Genomic DNA, 19313 nt, shown 5'->3' on the forward strand with positions numbered 1-19313 from the left:
AAAATGGAAATTCACGGCATTTATTGGCTGCTTGAAGTGGTGATGTCCCACACCCCCTTATGCCACTATGATCTAAAAGACATTCTCATCCAAAGTGATGCCACTGTCTCTGAGTCCTTCCTGTACTGCACTTGTTTTTCTTTCCTTAACAGGTTAAATCTCACAGAAACTTTCAGCAAGCACTTGGACGCTCACCAGGGGTGTCTGGCTGACTCCAGGCTCAGTGACACAGATCATCTCCAAATGGAGAACTTTGAATAATCATTGTACTGTACTCCCTTTGAGATTTAACCTGTTAAGGAAAGTACACCTGTTACTTTCCTTAACAGGTTAAATCTCACAGAAACTTTCAGCAAGCACTTGGATGCTCACCAGGGATGTCTGGCTGACTCCAGGCTCAGTGACACAGATCATCTCCAAATGGAGAACTTTGAATAATCATTGTACTGTACTCCCTTTGGGCACAGTTTTGGGGGATTGTCCTACCACCTCTGGGATGGCTGGGTAGCCCTCTGGGGTCAGTTTGTCCTCTCCTTTGGGATGGTTTGGCCCCTTCTGAAATCTGTCTAATTCACTTGGTACTAGCCAGTACTATATACCCATAGAAATGATCTATTGTAACCTATTCACTAATAATGTTTGTAATAACCTGTAATAACCTGCACCCCCTTTGTTGCTACTACACAATTGGCTGCTGCTATTATCTGCCTAATGACAGATATCTACTAGTGATTGATACTATGTTATTGATTGCTTATCATCATTTTTATTGCTTGATATATGTATATCTTCATTTTATTAATCATATCCACTTGCTATTGTTGATTTTTGTGCTATTCGTGCTAACCAGTAATAAGATAGATAAATCTAAAGGATAAAAGTCTCTATGTATTCATGTATTATGGAGTCCTAAATACCACAGTCATGATCCCTACCCACCCACAAGCCAGGCAGCCCATTAGGCTGTGACATGCTCCCAGCCATGTGCTTAGTTTCCCTAAGCATGCTCCATGGTGCCATTGGAAATAGAAGTGAACCTACGGGTAAGATGTTTTGCTGGATGTACATGAAGCTGTAAAAATCAGTAACATTCCACTAGAGACAGGATCACATAGGAGGTTCAAGAAAGGGAAAACACAGCTGCATTGATCAAATGGCTTGTCACTCACTGGAGATTTGAGAAGAGGCCGCTCTCTTCATTCCGATCTGTGGTGTTGGAGGGTTTGGCTGCTGAGCACTGAGCTACTCACAAGGCCAGAAGCAGTGGGTGATCTGAACACTTGTTCCCCCAGAAGCTGGGGGAAAAGGAACTGTTTACCAGAACCACCTCCTCCTCTCTGGCATGGTGCTGGTTTGTCACTGCTGAAAGTGGAGGCTCAAGGATGTAAGGCATTTTAGTGGTGATGAGAAGAAAGTATTTGGCTCAAGGTCTCCTAGCCTAGCCATGAAAAAGCAAATTGATGGGTACAAGTTAAATTAGTATTTATAAAGTAAAAGTTTAAAAATTTAAACTTCATTATACATGAATTTTTACAGGATATTTAACATTTCCAAGCCTTTTTTTTTTCTCTTTATGCATGTGGATATTGGCTAGGTAACCAATATATATAATATAGATGTATTGAATCTAGTAGATTAACATAGCATTTTCTCCTCATGCTACCAGGAGTCATTTCCATGGCTCCTGAATGTGGCAACATGAAATCAGTGGAGTTACACATAGAACTACCTCACCCATCTAGGTTCCCTCCCCTGCCTTCACTCACCTAATAAGTTCAAATTGCATCAACCACAATCTGGTTTAATGTGACAGAGTACCTGCTTTACATCTCTTCAGGCCCACCTACGTACCTGCTGTGAATGTGCTTGCTTTAAAAAGCCAGTGTACTAAGAACCAAAATTGAACCAAACCAAGCAAATTCTGTTGCATGAATCTTCTGTTTACTAAAATATCTTCCTTCTAGCAGAAAGGTATTGCAAATTGTCCTTTCTATCATTAGCTTGCAAGATCTCTGCCACCATAAGACACACCCCCAACCCTCCTTTACATGCCCTTTGCAAAACAAATGCATCCTGTTGATGGTGTTGCTGTTTGAGTTCATTGAGTTCACGCTCTCTCTGAAGTCATTGATAGAAGACATTGCAACAAGCAGGGTGGGAGTGGATTTACAGATCCTGCACTGTGTTTGGAAATGCCAGGGATAAATTTTCACAGACTGTAATGGAAGAGTCACACATCTGAGACACTGCCTCCGTGTGTCATCATGCATAAGTTGAAAGATGTAAAGCAAGTGGGGAGAAAAAAGCCTTCAAATGAAACAAAAAATATTTTAATGAGCATGCTTAGGTAAAGATGAACAGGGAAGAAAAATGTCTTCTTTTATTTGATTTGCTGTCTATATTATCTCAGAATTGTAATTTGATTTGGAGGTGTTTGTTGAAACTGATGCCTCTTTAGAAAATCATTAATCTCTTTATAGGTTAAACTGTAACTGAGTTTCCCCCACTTTCTTATCTTCTGTTCCATCTTCTGTGCAGATGGTGCCTTTTCTTGTGAAAGTTAAGCCAATTATATAGCTTTAAATATTTGTGAAAAACTGACTAATTACTTAGTTTCCTAGTTGTTCTACTAAAATAATTTTTTTTTTTGATAGATGCAAATATCTGTTTCCCAGAAAGCTCAGTCTATAGGCTTTACTATGTATTACATCAGATCCACAGGGCTCTGCCTAGGTACAGAGCCTTCTGGACCAGAGCCATTTGTGGAGTTGGAAGTAACTGCATTTAAGGCTCATTCCAAGTAAATCAAGAGATGTGCTTTTGTGGTCTTTTTAAATTTGTTTTCCTTCACTTCTTGAAGTTGTGTCATTCTAAAAGGGAAGACAGGAGGGTATCCTATCCTGAAGAACTTCAGTGAAGAACATGTTTACTTGAGAGAGGGAATGGGGTTGTGATTTCTTTCTCTGCTCCCAATCCTTTGACTATTTTGTCCATAATTCTTTCATTTGAATTAAAGAAAAAACCAAAAACCAAAACCCCCAACAGCAACAACAAAACACAAACAAACAACCCCCCCTAGACAATCAACTCTCTATTCTGGATTAACAAGGAGACATAATCCACTTGACTTCAGTTGAGATGCACTGAAGATTGCAGTGAAAACTTTGGGAAGACGAAATAAACACTAGTAACAGAATCTGCTGAACTGGAGGAACTAACTGAATATAGAATTGGGGTGGCATTTCCTAAAATCTCAAGTATTAGGCTTAACAGTTGGCAGTACAACTGGCAGAAAGAAATGCTTCTGACTAATAACTTCTGGCTAATAACTACTAGTTATTCATTTTCCATGATATTTAAATAAAAGATAGGAGAAGTTAACTGAACTGGAATGTGTACTGTGGAAAACATATTTTCTCTACTAATTGATTCATTTGACAGAATAGCAGTGTTTTTCAGTGTCAGTCACACAAAATGACTGTTGATGGGAATCATTATGTCCAGGCTTGCACTTCCTTTCAGTGGAAACTGCTATTAACATCTCAGTGCCTACAGAAGCAAAGCTTTTTACCTCCCTCTGCTATGACAGTTTGTCATTATGAATTCCATTTCAACACAGTGAGCTGAACAAGGTGCACAGATGAAGTGGGGGAAAATTTACTTTTACAGAGCTATTACATTGCTAATTACAACTAAATAAATATTGAAAGAGGAATTTCTAATAACATTAACCATTAATCTCTTTTAAATTTGTTTTGCTGGAGGACTGTCGAGAACTGTAACCACAATTTCAAGAATAATGAAGCAGAAATAAAGGGTGTTTTTATTATTTTTACCTTTCAGTAGTGAGGTGACTGTTTGCCTACCATAGGTCAACGCAAACATCCAGTAAAGTGGAAATTTATGCCATTAACAATAAATAAAGTCATCATGATGAACTTTTACACCTGAATTTACTCATTTTAATTCTGGAGAAATTATAGAAAATTGAAAATCCCTACAGAGGTTTTCTATATACCTCTATGTCATAATACCTGTTTGCTATGAGAGCTGGAAAAGAATGACATTTCAAAAACTAGAAACATTCCCTGAAGGTACTAATATAAGGTGGTACCAAACTAGGATCTCCTGTCCCTGCTGCTGTTGGCCTATTCTGGCCAAGCCCCTCTCCTACCTTCCCCAAGATCCCACACCCCAGTAATCCCTCAACACATCTCAGCTGGGACCCCCTTTCCACAGCTATTTGTCCTTGGCCAAGAATCCCAGTGCCAGAAACAACACTAGGAGCTTTTCTCTTGTCCAAAGGGAAATTTGCAACTGAGGAAGGAAGGACAGTCTTGCAACACCATAGAGAAGTCATAGTACAGAAGAGATATACCATGCTGATCCCCACTAGATCAGCACTTATTTTAATTCACCCTGACCTCTATTAAAGGGCATTGCAGACGGTACAGGACACATCTCTCCTTTCACTACTTGCTTTTAGGAAGCAGAGACCTTGGGGCCTCCCCAATAGCCTGTGGAGATGTGCCTGGTAGTGTCCTTATGCTGAGTGTGTCCTGTGTGGTGTGCCCTGGCAGGACATCTCCAGACAGGTTACAGGGAGGGCAGGAAAGTCTTTTCCTGAGACAAGTCTTTTCGTGGGAGGCAGTACCACTCAACAGCCTCACTGAGATAAACAGTGAGCTTTTTGTCAGTAATGCACTGGCACTTAACATCTAGGACACTGCCTTTGTAGGCAAGGTCATCAATACAAAGAAACGTTTTACAGGATGCAGCACAGAGACCCGTGAAGCCTTGAAATAAGCAGATGTGTTACCTGTCCATGCTTGAGCAGATCCTGAAAAATATAGTCTGAATATGCTATTGTACAGGTAAAATGCAGACAGCTACTATTGTTCCTTTTCATCATCACAACACATTTGGAGGCAAAATATTGAGCTTGTTTTCTCTTTGGAAAATAAAACAGTGGTATCTCAAAACTCATAAAGACCTGTTTATTTGTGTCGGGGTTTGTTGTTCCAGGGCTGTATCTGCATACAAGATTAATACATGCGTGCTCAGAAGATTATCTGGTAGGCTTAAAGAAAGGCTTTTAAAAAGCCATGTCCTAATTTAAGACAGTTAAAAAAAAAAAATACAGAGGAAATTACTACAGATCTAAATGCAGTAAAATCTAATGACTTGTATGTTTTTATCTTATTTTAGAGTTTTGATTTCTGATCTTTTGTGATTGATACTACAATCTTCAACATATATTGAAATGGAGGGAACATTAATTTTGCTAGCACAAGTACTGCTTCACACTCCTTCTGAAGTCAGAAAAAAACAGAGTTAAAGTCCTCACAAAATTTTGGCATTATTATTCTGAATAGCTCTCAGTTACTGCATCCAACAATACGTACAGGGAGCAGAAAGAGGGTGGAAGGCATGCGTGGGAAAGGGAACGTTCTCTAAAGCAAAGGAACACCCTTCTGGTGTTTCCCTGGCTCCGGCTGCCATCTAGTGTTGTGCCGGGAGCGGTGAGGGGCGCGGCTCTTGGCCGGTTTGTGCATCTTCGCCGAGACCGCCCTCCGCCCGCGTCCACCGGCAGGATGACCAGCACGGAACGACCTCTACCTCTCCCGGCACAGCAGCAGAGGAAGATGTAACCCAGAAAGTTGAGGAAGATCTCCTATGAAATGATTTCTCAAGTATCTGCAGTAAAACCATTTCTAAATAAAGTGATTCATATGGTTGTAAACATAGTCTCTGCTGAGATAAGGAGTGACAAAACAACGTAAACCTTTATCTTCCACGGCATGAAAAGGGGAGGGTGGCTTACCTCTTGCTGTGGCACAGCCATTGCTATTGTATTTTCTTCCTCTTTTCCTCCCACTTTAATGGGAGTGCAGAAAGCCCAGTTCCCAACTAAAGAAATTTTTCTATAGAAAGAATTACCTCAGCGTAAAAGTCATCACTGGGATTATGCAAACCCAATGTATGTACACCATAGTGTATGGAGGCAATGCAACAGCCACCAAAAGAGCCTACAAGCTTCTGGAACAGGATCTACACTCATCATTATTTTTAGCATCCTAATATCTTGAATTGTGCTAGAAATTTAGTTCTGCTTTGCTTTGGAAGAGAGCATTCCATTCTTTAATCCATTGTCCTCCTCAAACAGGCAGGAGTTCATAGCTCTTTCATACAGTGCCATAATGTGCTCTCGGCTGAGCGCAGTCCTCCCGTTTGTTTGTTCCAAATGCTGCATAGGCTTTGAAGTGTGTCAGATTTTCTTTGCCCTGTTGTTTTAGCAGGCAGACAGCAGATAGTGGTCACTGAGGACATTTCAGAAGCTCCCACTGAGCTCTAAGAAGCTGCAGATCTTTGTGTGAAGATTGCGCAAACTGGAGCATGATGTGACGGACTACATTCACTGTTACTCTTGATGCTGGACAAGCAGCAATCCAGAGGTGGAACAGATTTTGCTGTCCATGGGATCTGGCTGAGACTCTTGAGGTGTCACATCATTGACATCCTTGTGATGTTTGGAGATGGCGCAAATAAAGGCAGCCATGCCAGCTGCTGTAGATCCAAAACCAGTGTGCTGCTGGAGAGTTGCCTGCCAGCACTGTAGCAACAGTATCAGGCTGGTGAAGGAAGTAATTACCTCCCTCAAGGTAATGAATAGAATTAAATCAGCAGCTGGCTTTGAGAGGATGGGAAGAACCTCAGGAAAAGAAAGAGATGATTCTTATTTAAAATGTTTCATTACCAAGGCCACAAGATGACATTTTTTAGCTAGTCAGAATGCCTAGTTCCCATGGACATTAGACTAAGCAAAATTAAACCACAGCTTTAGGTCACAGATATGAGGGATAGTCCATATTCCATAAGGGGAACAGGGGCAGAGGAGGGATTTTCTGCATGGCTATTAAAGAGGGCTGGACAAGAGCCTGAAGCCTTTTGTGACTATGGCAATATTTCACACTGGGAAGAGCTCTGCAGGATTGCATCTACTGGAATACTCTGCTTAGGAGCTGGAGCAAAGCTCTGCAGGTCATCATAGGAAACAATCACAACTTATCAGCAAATCAATAAGTGGAGAGGACCAGTGATGGATGATTGCCAGGACAGTAGATGAAGACTCCTGCATACACAGCAGGGCTAGAAGTCACTATTAACCATTTTGCAGTTCTACTTGTTTTAGTGTCAGGCTAAAAATCAGTCCCCGACTCTGAAGATCTTTGTTAAGATGAGTAGTAGGCTCTGTAGTAACTGTAGTGACAATGTAGTGACATTTAAATTCACAAAGTAAAGGTGAAGGGACTGGTTAAATTTCCTCATACAGTCCTTTAATTTCTAGTAGTAGTTTTTTAAAATTTTTTTCACTCACTCCAGTAGCTGACTCTGTCCACTTGATCTTTTTGCACCTGTAAATTTTGAGTGTTCTTCATTCAGAGCTGATGTTCAAACCACAGTGGAACTTCCCAGCGGAAGTCCTGCATTATTCACGGAAAACCTATTCAACAAAGTTCCTTGTATACTCGATCCTGCATGAGGAATATTCATGACCTTGACAGTTTGTCTGTTCAATCTGTCGTAACTGCCCCTCCTATCCAATTGTCTCATTGCCCAGCAAAAGGTATCTTGTAAACATATAATTGTATCTTAAAATTATTTTTAAAATATCTAAGAGGATTAATTCTACCACTCCATCTTTCAAAGCAACAAAAACCACACTTCTTGTAGTTTGGAATATTCAGGGACTACCTCATATATAAACTCTCAAAAGCATTTTGAATACACAGAAATCCTGACTGCTGTTTTATTACAAAAATTTGTCAAAATTGCAGGCTAGATCAGAAACAAAGTATATTCAAACTTAATAATTACATTTCAGTGTCTTTCCCATGACAAAAGTGGGTGTATATTGAAGAGGTATCTGAGAAGATAATGCTTAGCAAAATGGCTAGTTTCCAACAGAAATAGAGTGAATAAGGCCAAGATAAGAACCATAACAAGTTTTTCCTCATATAACATTATTGGGAAGCCTAACAATGAGAAAGCCACATGTTTCAACCAGCTGATGGACCTCCAACACAAATGACTGGCAAGATAACCCATGAAGTTTGAGTCCAAAGTTTGAGGTTGGAGATGATTAATGAACCATGATCTCATTGGAATAAGTTGAAATATGCACTCCAAAACCCAACTGCAGGTGCACACATAATCCTGCATCTAAAGGCACAACATTTTATGATCTGAGCACATCAGAGGCCAAGAAGAAGCGGTGTTCAACTCCAACAGTTTGAGGCCCACAGATCCAACTTGATGGGTCACAGCACTGGACCTGATGAATGCTAAGAAAGGAAGCACTGCTAAAGCCACTGCTGCTAAAGTGTATTTATTTCTGACGTGTTCTGCCATCTTAAGTACTTTTTAGACATATCGCCATTTCACAAATAAAGTTATACAGATTTTGTTATACAAAAGCCACAGAAATGGTACAGAAGGCATTACAAAAATAACCATGATCCCACATACATTGTTTACAGCAATAAAATTACAGTGAAATGCTCAAAAGGTTTACATCCTTGTCAACAGGAATTTAAAAAGTAAAGTAATTTTAAGTCTGGCTTTTTTTGGGAAGACCTTTAAATAGGAGGCTGACCTTGTTAAGATTAATCATCTGGCATTAGATACATCTTAAAATTAAGTGTTTCTGAAAAATCTGCAAAAATCAACTGCTGTAAGAACCTGACATTTATAATATGCAATCTCATGAAACTTCAATATACCATTTTCCAAAGCAAAAATAGTGGGACAGCAGTACATAAAGTCAAGTTTTCCAGAACACTGCTGCTTCTTAACTAAACAACCAGTGAGACAACTTTCTTTTCAACACACACACAAAAAAATACCAGTCTAAAAACCAATGTGACATCCTTTTATAAAGTGCATTAATTATCTGAACAGTGCACTGATGCTTTTAACAATTTTAAATACAAAAATGCAAAGAACCAGTAAAATTTTCGAAGTTTACAACAACTGATACCTAGAACTAAATCACTATCCTTTAGGTTCAGGTATATATCTTCCTCTGTGTACATTCTGTAAAACACAACGGAAATATCTTCCTCTGAGAACATTCTGTAAATCACAATGGAAACCTAGTCCTGGTTGGTCACTGCTTTTGTAGTTTACAAAAAAATTAGGAAATTATGTAAAAAATATGGACTATGGGCTTATTTTTTTGCCAGCTGAAGTACTGAAAACTCTCTTGGCTTTAATGATTCCTTAGACTTTGAAACAAACTCATCCATGAAAAAACCCAATCAAAATTAACAAAATTATAATCATACTGCATCTTAATTTCAAGTAAGTACATTTGGTGATAGGTGTGCTCAGAACTTAATTGTGGAAGATGAACATATTTTCTGGCACAATAACTATTAGTTTCAAAATTGTAATGGATTTTCAAGTGTACTGGCCACATATGAGGCTAAAGAAGACATTGTGTGCTCTACTATTGGAAAGGTAGAATGATGACTACAAAATCAATGACATGTAAGTAATAAAGGCTTTAAATTGTAGCCAAAACTACAAGCAACCAACAGGTTTGGAAATGTGTCAACCACCTCTACAAAAACTGCAATGAGGTAAGGAAATGGATACACTGGAGACCAGACAGAGAAAGACTGGATAAACAGTAATGCCTTCTTTTTTTGGGTTCAGGATAAGATGTGATGACGCGGTGTTATGAGAGCTGTGGGTTTTGTTTCTGTCACTTACAGAACTAGTGATCTTTACTTATCTATACATCAAAGAGTCTCTTGCTATGTGTTCCAGTATAGTATAAGACTTAAAAATACTAGTTGCATATATTTACTTATTTTTCTAGGTTTTTATCTAATTGTGATGTTAAATAAAATACTCAACAGTTAAAGCTTATTTAGAATGTTGTTCAGTCTCAAAGCTCTACTTAGCAGCCACACCAGTACTGAAAGATTACCATCTATTCAAGGTAGAACGACCACCATGTGGGAAAAGGAGACAACATTAGATAAGGACATTTATGGTGCAGCTTTGGTCTTCAGTTGGTTGCATCATCTCTTCTCAGAGGAATTACTTGAAGTGCTTTGGCTATTCTCTCTCCAATAGCTCGACTACTTGCTGCAATTATTCTTCGAGACATCAAATCAAATGGTCCACCTAGAATGCAAAGCAAACAAAGCAACCATTTTAGTTATGAAGAAAATTAAAAGTTGGTATGAAAATAAGCACTGAAAAAATTTGAGTGTAAATTATACATTATTATTTAGGACCAAATTTTTCTTCTAGATAAAAATGCATTTAACACAACAGGTATCTTGTATGAGCTGCATTTCAATTCTCTTCAATGTATCTTTACTGTCTTTTTCCACTTTTCCAGGAGTCCAGCCAAGGGAGTAAAAGATGTCTTCTTGCTTAAGAACATATAATTAACCTGTTCTTCATCTTTTAACAGTTGGAACTGCTCAGTTTAGAAAGAGGACTGAAAAGAACTTGCCTTCTTGTTTCAGCTACATTTTGCTCCCTATTAGCCATTTAAAAGGACAAGAGAGTATTATGCAGGCCCATGTGTTTACCTGTTACATCCAGCAGTACTCCACCGGCTTCAGTAATAATGATTCCAGCTCCTGCCATATCCCAGCAGTGAATCCCCATTTCGTAATAGGCATCAGCTCCACCCGTTGCCACAAGGCACATGTTCACAGCTGCTGTACCAACAGCTCTAATCCTAAAGGAGATACAAGATGTTGTTTTAATTGAGAAGAGTTTACAGAAAAGTTACAGTGTCTGTAACAGAAAATGCAGAGAACACAAAAGTCATGATGGAAGTGAACTGAACTGGAGCAAGCATTATGAAGTGCTGCAGTGAAACATAAAAAATGGAAATGAAGTAATGAAGTGTTACTTGAAGAGTTTTCCAAATACAGCAAATTTGTAGAAATTACGTTTACAAATTCTGTTAATAAATTTTTGTTTAAACACATCGTAAATGATTTCTTAAACTAAAACATATTATGGAAGATAATTTCCCATAAAACAGTAACAATCTATTCTGCTCTTTGAATACCAGAATTAAAGGAGAGTGCACACTTTTCAGTGCTGGAAACTTTTTTTTCAGTTTCTCTGGTGATGCTCAGTAAACTCCTCTGACTTTCCAAACCCTCTAACAGTAATCATAAAAAATAAATTACACAGCATAAATTTGGTCTGCATAACTTCACCAAACCCTCGTGTCACAAATTCCAGTTTCTTTTGGAAACTCAGGCATTTTATTTGTAAACAATAGTTTGAGACTGGAGTTAAGTTGCTTCTTCCAATAGTTTAGCTGCTATCAGTTACAACTTAACATAAAGTTTACTGTTAATTGAAGTAATTGCAGTTTTTTGTACAAGTCACACTTACTTGCTATGCTGAACTCACAACACATCTAAAATGTGTTTCCTACTTACATCTTAGCATAAATTCTTTAACAACATCAGAAGACTTTTTGAAAGTAGGAAAAAACCTACATGTTAAGTGTCAAAACAAGAATCCTGAGAATCTCAACATAAAACTTGTTAGATCAGAAACATGAATACAATTGAGTAACGAAAAACTGTCTAGGGAAATCAACTTTAAACAAAATGGTTTGTGGAAATGCACACTGGCTTATCTGGAGGAGAAAAAGCAGGGAATGCAACCAAAATAGGAGCAGTTTATGGAAAATTTAAACTACTCAGACAAATTAAAACTGTATGGTTTTGAAAGAGGAAAGGGAGATCAACTTTTGTCTTTTATATATATATGTATATAATTATTTTCATTACTACAAGGGAAGGAAACTAAGAAATGTAATATAGCTTCCAGTTTTATCTAGGGGGAAAAAAAAGCACAAAACTGTATTTAATTTTTTTAACTACTAAATACAACACTTTGTAGTCCTGCAAGCCCAAACATGCTTTGCTTCTCAACACTGATTGTTAGCATTCTCTGCTGCATGCCTCAGCTTGAAAAAGTTAAATACAGTTTCTCTGTGGAAGCTACTAGATAGAAACATTTAAATCATATTTCATATTTAAGGCGTCAAATATAATGCAACCAAAGTTTCTAAAAATTATTGTATTTACAATATTAACCACTGTGAGTAAACATAAATATTTATAAAAATAGGAAGTATCTTACCCATGAATAGGAATACTGAGAAGTCTTTCCATATTAGAAAGAATTATTTTTATAGCCTCTGGATCACGATTTGACCCCAATTCTGTTACTAACAGGGATTTTGTAATGTCTGGAAAAGAAACAAAACCTCACTCTTCCAACAGCACAACTTAAATAGTCACAGTAACTAGCAGAGTTACTTTCATTCTTTGCTTTCTTACAAGATCAACGTATGAGTATCTTAATAAAATAGTACATATATCAAACATATAAAAATTTCATGCTGTTTGGAAAATTGCAGGAAAAAAAATACAATTAAAGAAACATGATCTGTTCCAACTGTGCATATACACTAATCAATGCCAGTACTAAACAGAATTCTGTCGCTATAAAAATTAAAACAGTCTTGCGATACTTGAAGATGTCATTTGAAGCATGGATTTTACTTGATGTAGGGTTGTAAGCATAGAAGAGTGGTACTGACTTAAACCAACCTGGGAGAAGCTGAATTGTTTGGCAGATTTGTTTCACTCTAAAGAAACATCTCAAACAGATTGCAGACATACAGGGAATTAAAGACAAAGAAACAAACTAACAAAACCACAATACATGGGAAATAAAATCTTCAATTGCTGAGTCCTGATTTTGCACAGATCACATCATATGCATTAAAGAGAAAACAAAAGGTGTTTCTTAAAACTAAACAGCCCATGGCCAAAGAAAGTCTTGCAAAACTAAACTATGAGCTAAAACATACTAATATATCTAGGTCCCAAATTTCTCCTGCCACACTTGCAATCTGGTAATTACCATAAAGAAGCTACTCAGTTCAGCTTACCTTCTTGGCCCGATACTTGAAGTTTCTGACCATTGCAAAATGCACCTTTTCCTTTTCTGGCAGTATACATCTTGTCTTCTATACAACTATACACAATTCCAAACTCTATCTGCAAGAAAAAGGAAAAATTCATTGTGGGGTTTTTCCCTTTATTCCTATTTCCTGTGAAATAGGAAATTACAGAACTTAGTTGTAACTAGAAGCAAGCAATTAATTTGAATTTTATTATACATTAAGTAATAAAAAAGTATACCTTTTTGTTTACAACAAAGCCAATTGAAACTGCCACAAATGGAAACCTACAAAACAAAACATTTCACTATTTTATAGTGAGATATTAAATTTCTTTTATTACCATGCTTACTCTTAATAAAGACAGTGTTCAGTTAAACGTACTGTATATTTCAAAACCAAACTTGGACTATACAAAACCAAGTTTTCTGTAATTCACACAATTTAGCACAATAGAGCCAACAATACTGATTACCACTTGAAACACAAACTTTTCTACCTACTGGGGCTGTCATTGCTGTTACAGATGCTCCTAGCCTAGAGACTGTTTTCTACAAAGAATGCAAACAAGCCTCTATGCTACTAACCTTTCTCAGAAGGAACAAGCTGGCCAAAATGGTCTCATAAAAAGAACCAAGTTACCTCTCCCACCACCTCCCCTTTCTCCACCAAAGCCAAGAAAAAAACAAATACTGAAGAATGCAGGAAGAGTGAAGACCACGGGACATGGGACGTGGTGGACTGCATCTCAGTCTAAGCTCAAAACAATCAACCAATGAATTAATTTTTACTTTTTTTTTTCAATTCCTAGACATTTGCTTTTATTCTTTCTGCAAAAAATACCAACTTTTAAGCCTGTAGATTCAGCAGAATGGGTTATTTCCCTGTAACTTTCTGAACATGTTATTCAGCATGATTCAGAAGGTGCTTGAAAGCCATTGTGCACACAGCAGCAGTCATTTCAAAACTAAAATCAAGCAGACTCAGAAAGTTCACTGGGCCCAAAATCTATCACATTTAAAAGATGTCATTAATAGGTTATCAGCATTACTCTGTAAGTCCCATCCTCATCTTGGTGTGAAATACCATTGATAACTACTGGTGATATGCTGCTTTCTTTCATAGTTGGGGATCCTAGATCTGAATGGATTTGAAATTTCTTAGAAATCAGCATCTGAAGCTGTTATTCCCTTTCTGAAGATGCTGCAACTTCTTATTCTGAATCCTGTTTCTGTTGAAATCTCTCACCTATCTTTGAAATCCATGCCAAAGGCTGCTGACCCCTGCTATGTAATACAGGCCTTGTATGGAACAAGCGATGTACGTAACAGAGCAGGACTATTACAATACTCACAGGAATATTAAAATGCTTGCAAAGACTGCCCAATGGCTCTCAACAAGCAGCAATTTGTAACTATTAACAAGTTCATAGTATTTCTTTTAAAACAGTTTAAAAATTAAAAACAACCTTACTTTCATGGAACTGGAGAAAGAAAAAGGTTAATCAGTTGATGTTGCTAACATAAAAAAAAATGAAAGGTGGACCTGTGTACAAAGTTGGTAGTACCATCAATAGGGTCTATAATCCATGTGGGGTTATCTGTCAGAATGCTGCCCTCTCCAGCTGCAACAGATTCTTCTCCGATAAAGCTACAGAGAAACACATTTAAAGACAGAAAATATTTAAAATGTCTGGATTACAACATTGTCCTTGACACTGAAATTCTTAAAAGTGAGATGAAGCTTTGAGTACCACCAGTGATCATATGCAAAAAGCTGAGAAATATCCAGAAAGCACCAACCATGTCTGACCAAGCTTGCATTCAAATTTATGATGTCAAGGATAAGCACAATATAACATGAAAAGAATTTTATGTTTCAACATAGAAAAAATACCAGCATTTAGCATTCACAGTATACTAGAATAATACCATAATTTAGCATTCAGAACACTGACGTTTTTGTAACATTTTTCCAGTAACAGCATCATCAAATTTTGTTCAAAATACCTATAGCTATTTACACCTTTCAGCTTATTTGTGCTATACAACATTATTTTGTAGCTTGTGTTTTTAGTAAAGAAGGCCTCTGTGGTCTTATGTACCCGGTTAGAACATTGCAGAAACTGTTAAATTTGAAAACTGACTTCAACCCAAATATGACAGAAAGCTGTTAATCTCAAAACTTTAGTTTTAAAAGCATGACAAAGTGGTAACATAGTAAAGGGATGAAATTCAAACCAGAGTTCCCGAAGTAGATGGGTGAGTGCATGCTCAGCCACAGTACTAAACCACAGGACACAGCACCCCAAATTCCACAAGTTTTGCTGCTCAGGAAAGTGTTTTAGACTGCAAAATTATTAGCATGAGTCCAAGTGGGAGGAATTCTCTTTGAGGTCTTTTGCGGGTTGTCACAATTTATCACACATTACTCAACCGAAGAAAAGTTTGCAGGAAACACATGCTTTCCTCCAAAACCACGTAAAATAATTGCTGTGAGGAAACAGATGAGGTCTCTTTAATATTGACTGGGAGTTTTATGATTAACTACAGAAGTGAAGATGACTAATCAGAGAGAAACAGCATGTTTCCAAAAAGCAGCAGACCTTCAGAAAAACGAGACTGAATATAGGTGGATGAGTAATTCACTAGAAAGTTCAGCACCATTATGTCTAACGCGACATTGGTTACCTAAAATAAAAAGAGGTTAAAATATTCTGAAACACTTATCAATGTCACAGAAACTGTTATTTCAAGGTCATTGCACAAGTCTGTTTGCTTACACTAATTTGGTTACTGAACTTTTGCACAACCTCAGCTGTTCCAGCTCTATATAGATTTCTTACATTTCACATACACAGCTACTATAACAACATCTCCAAGAAAATGAAAGAAAAAAATAGCAAACTGACTTTAAGGAAACTGTATTGAACTTGAGCCATTATGTCAAAATGCTAAAGACAGACCCATGCAAGCAAAATACAGACTACCCTCCAAGAATATATTTCTCAAGGGGTGAGGGACAGTGATATAGAGAGGGATGGAAGAAGGGGAAAAAAGGGGAAGAGCAATTAAGAAAACCAGTACTTTGTATGACAGTCTTTCTGTTATGCTGAAGAAGAAGACCCTGTCTTCTTTTAAGGATGTTTTATGTTGTAAAACTGTATGAGATCTGCCAAAGGCACACTCAGTTCCAAAGGACCCATCCAACCCAGACAGCAAAGGCACACCAGTTTCAAAGGCAGACAAGAAATTTGGCTTCCAGGTCTCCTGGGGCCACCTTTGACTTTCCAACACCGTAACCAGGAAGTTTCTCAAGTGGAAGTGACTTTCAGCCTAAGTTTTGTCTCATGTCAGTAGACCTGGAGATACCTACAGCCCTGGGCAAAACTTCAAGCCACTATTACTCTAAAATACTTAATTTGTTGAAGCTAATGCTACAGCTTGCCACCATGCCAGTTGTAATAAAACTTCACCAACAAAATCATAAACTTCCCTTTTTTTTTCTGCCAAAAGCATACAACAAGCCATACCTGTGAGAAGGATACTTTTCTTTTATCAAAGAAATAATGAAGTTTTCTACTTTTTGATCAGTTTCTGTCACTAAATCTACAGGTGAACTTTTAGTCATAACAGATATTTCTTCTTTGAGTGCTCCACGGATTATCTGTAGAAACAAAAACAAATAGAAAAAAAATCTCTCACTGTTTCATTATTATGGAAAATATTAATTTTCAAAAAAACTTAAGCATAATTTTTACAGTCATTTTCTGTACTGCACACACAAAACACATGCAATGACATAACCTGGATTTAACAGCAGGTGCTGGGACTTGCATCTCTAGTCCCTATTCAGTACAAAGTTTTACATGGCTTTAAATCTAAGCACAAAATGAGATCTCCAGGTAGATGAAAATGGAGTCCATTTTGTAAGGACAAGTTTTAGATTCACAAATTTAAATATCAGAGTTGAATAAAACGCCTATCACTGAGCTCCAGTCAGCTGTTTTCAGCCAGACCCTGCATTTATGATTTTAAAACCATCAGTATCAGCTCAATCAAGAACCCATGCCTCACAGCCCACAGAATTATTTTACTATAACTCAAAGATTTTCTAAGGGAAGACTTTAATGAGGTCGTTGCAGAGACAATGTTCCACAGACTTTGCAGCTCCAGGGGACAGAATTATTACATGCGCCCTCTTGTCTGCCTGCCACAGCCTCCAAATGCACTAAGAACTACTAAGAACCAAAACATTAGGTAACCCCTTGCGCTGAGGCTTTGCCAAGATGTACAAACTTCTTCTTGTTCTAAGCCATCTTACACCTCATACGGCAAAATATCACCAGTGTAAGGGATGGGTCTTATTTAGAGAAGCAAAGCAGTCTTCATGAAGAGAAACAATCACAGATTGGTTTGGGTTGGAAGGAGCTTAAAAGACCATCTAGTTCCAGCTCTCCTGCCATGGGCAGGGACACCTTTCACTAGACCAAACTTGGAGCTCCGTCCAACCTGGCCTTGGACACTTCCAAGGATAGAGAGAACACAATCTGGTACTGAGTGCCATCAACAAGTCTCTGTACAAAGCTGATTGAGGTGTTCACAAGAAAAGACTGTCACCAGCTTTCAGGCGGTAAAATAATACCACAGACAGGAGTAGTTAAAAGGTGAAAATCGAGATGCTTTTTGTTTATCACAATTCTGAATTTTATTTTTTGAATCAAACTCAAAGTTACTCCTTAGTCTTTAATCTGACTCCAAGCCATGGAAAAGTGCAAAGTTGTTTTCTTAAGTTAACTGAGTTCCAAACATAAAAGACACTCTAATCTTGCACTTGAACATCACAAACCATTCTGCCCACTTAGGTTTTTGACAAAACACTACCCAAAAGAAATTCCAACATCAACCTCCTTCAAAAACTATATAGATATTAGACCAAATAAATCACCTTATTATTTATAAAGAGCTTATACATACCTCCCCAGCTTTCCTTGCTAAACCAACTGCATAATCCATACATTCTTGCCAGGGATCTGCCATCTTTCCCGAGATAAAGAGCCTAGCAAAAGGAAAGATTAATGCCAAAAATTATTAAGGCTTATTTTCTTCTTCTTCTTTTTTTTTTTTTTTATTTTTTATTTTTACAAATTCGAAGTTCTTTCCTTCACTGGCTTAAGAACTGTTCAAACGAGGAAACAGGCTGAGCGCACGCCCCGCCCCAGCCCGCCCCGGGCTGCAGGACGCGTCCCGAGCGCTGCAGGACGCGCGGCCCCCTCACGGCGTCCGAAATGGCGGCTCCGGCGCGCGCCGCACTCGCCGCCGCCTCCGCCCCCGCCGCCGCCGCTCCCGCCCAGGCGCAGGCGTCGCGCGCGAGGCCGCGGACCCGCCTCCTCCGCCGCCGCTCGGTGGCGCCCGCGCCTGCGCGTGAGGGAGCCCGGGGCAGGGCAAGGCCGCCTCGGCGCCGGCGCTGTCAAAATTTACAGGGGAAGTGTTGAAATTAGGCTTTGATGTCGACTTCTTGTTGATAATTAGACTTGGCAGGGCGGAGATATCTTAAATATTCTCCCATGGAGCACGCGATTGAAGTTTATCGTAGAATTGAAAGGATGGTTTGGGTTGGAAGGAGCTTTAAAGATCATAAGCAGCCCCTCTGCCGTGGCAGGGATACCTTGCACTAGTCCAGGTTGTCAGAGCCCATTCCAGGGGAGGGCCATCCACGTCATCTCTGGGAAACGTGTGTCAGTGCCTCAGAACCCTCACGGAGGGCGAGTTCACACAGAGTTCAACGGTTTTTGAAAGCAATTTGCAGTGCCACTGATGCATCTTCAAAATGAATTAAAATCATATAGAGGAAAAAACTTTCCAAGCCGGACTGATACCAGTTTCTTCTTTTCCCCCCCTGTGGTCTTTTGAGCCTATTTTCTTTTATCAGGTAAAGGCAAAACACTGAGGGCTTGTTCTCACAAGTTGCAGCTGATGTAACTGACTGTCCTATGTAAAATGGTGACCTGGCTAAACAGGGCAAGAGGTGCAATCTGCTTTATGCTTAAAATAATCATGAAATGCCTACCACACCAAAAGAACCTGTCTTACCCTATTGCCCTAGTGGCAACTCAAGGCACAGCTGTGAAATACAAAGCTGTGTTTCGTGTCAGGTACATACAGGCAATGTGTGTATTTGTGATTGTGATATGTGTGGAGGCCGACAATGGGATGGTTGCGAATTCTAATAATAACTGAGGAAAGTAAAGCATGGAAGAAGGCCTTTGAACCTATCTTTTGTTTGC

The 19313-nt window shown here is 38.6% G+C and overlaps 1 protein-coding gene across 1 annotated transcript; it reads right to left on the bottom strand.

The window, feature by feature from the left end:
- Positions 1 to 8373: 8373 nt before the first annotated feature.
- On the bottom strand, positions 8374 to 18368 carry IMPA1 (inositol monophosphatase 1). The gene is made up of 8 exons (XM_059862938.1): positions 18004 to 18368; positions 16560 to 16693; positions 14573 to 14677; positions 13269 to 13314; positions 13016 to 13124; positions 12199 to 12307; positions 10614 to 10765; positions 8374 to 10197 (listed from the first exon to the last, which is right to left on the bottom strand). The coding sequence occupies exons 1-8, from the start codon at positions 18064 to 18066 to the stop codon at positions 10079 to 10081; spliced, it is 837 nt and encodes a 278-aa protein (XP_059718921.1). The 5' UTR covers positions 18067 to 18368; the 3' UTR covers positions 8374 to 10078.
- Positions 18369 to 19313: the final 945 nt, after the last annotated feature.

The sequence above is a fragment of the Haemorhous mexicanus genome, chromosome 1 (assembly GCF_027477595.1).
Source record: "Haemorhous mexicanus isolate bHaeMex1 chromosome 1, bHaeMex1.pri, whole genome shotgun sequence".
NCBI classification, from domain to species: domain Eukaryota; kingdom Metazoa; phylum Chordata; class Aves; order Passeriformes; family Fringillidae; genus Haemorhous; species Haemorhous mexicanus.

Coding starts and splice junctions, on each gene's coding strand:
- IMPA1 (XM_059862938.1), bottom strand. CDS start 18,066: ATGGCAGATCCCTGGCAAGAATGTATGGATTATGCAGTTGGTTTAGCA. Junction 13,125..13,268: donor GCTTTGTTGTAAACAAAAAG/GTATACTTTTTT, acceptor TTTTTCTTGCAG/ATAGAGTTTGGAATTGTGTA. Junction 12,308..13,015: donor TCAAGTATCGGGCCAAGAAG/GTAAGCTGAACT, acceptor TTTCTTTTCCAG/ACATTACAAAATCCCTGTTA.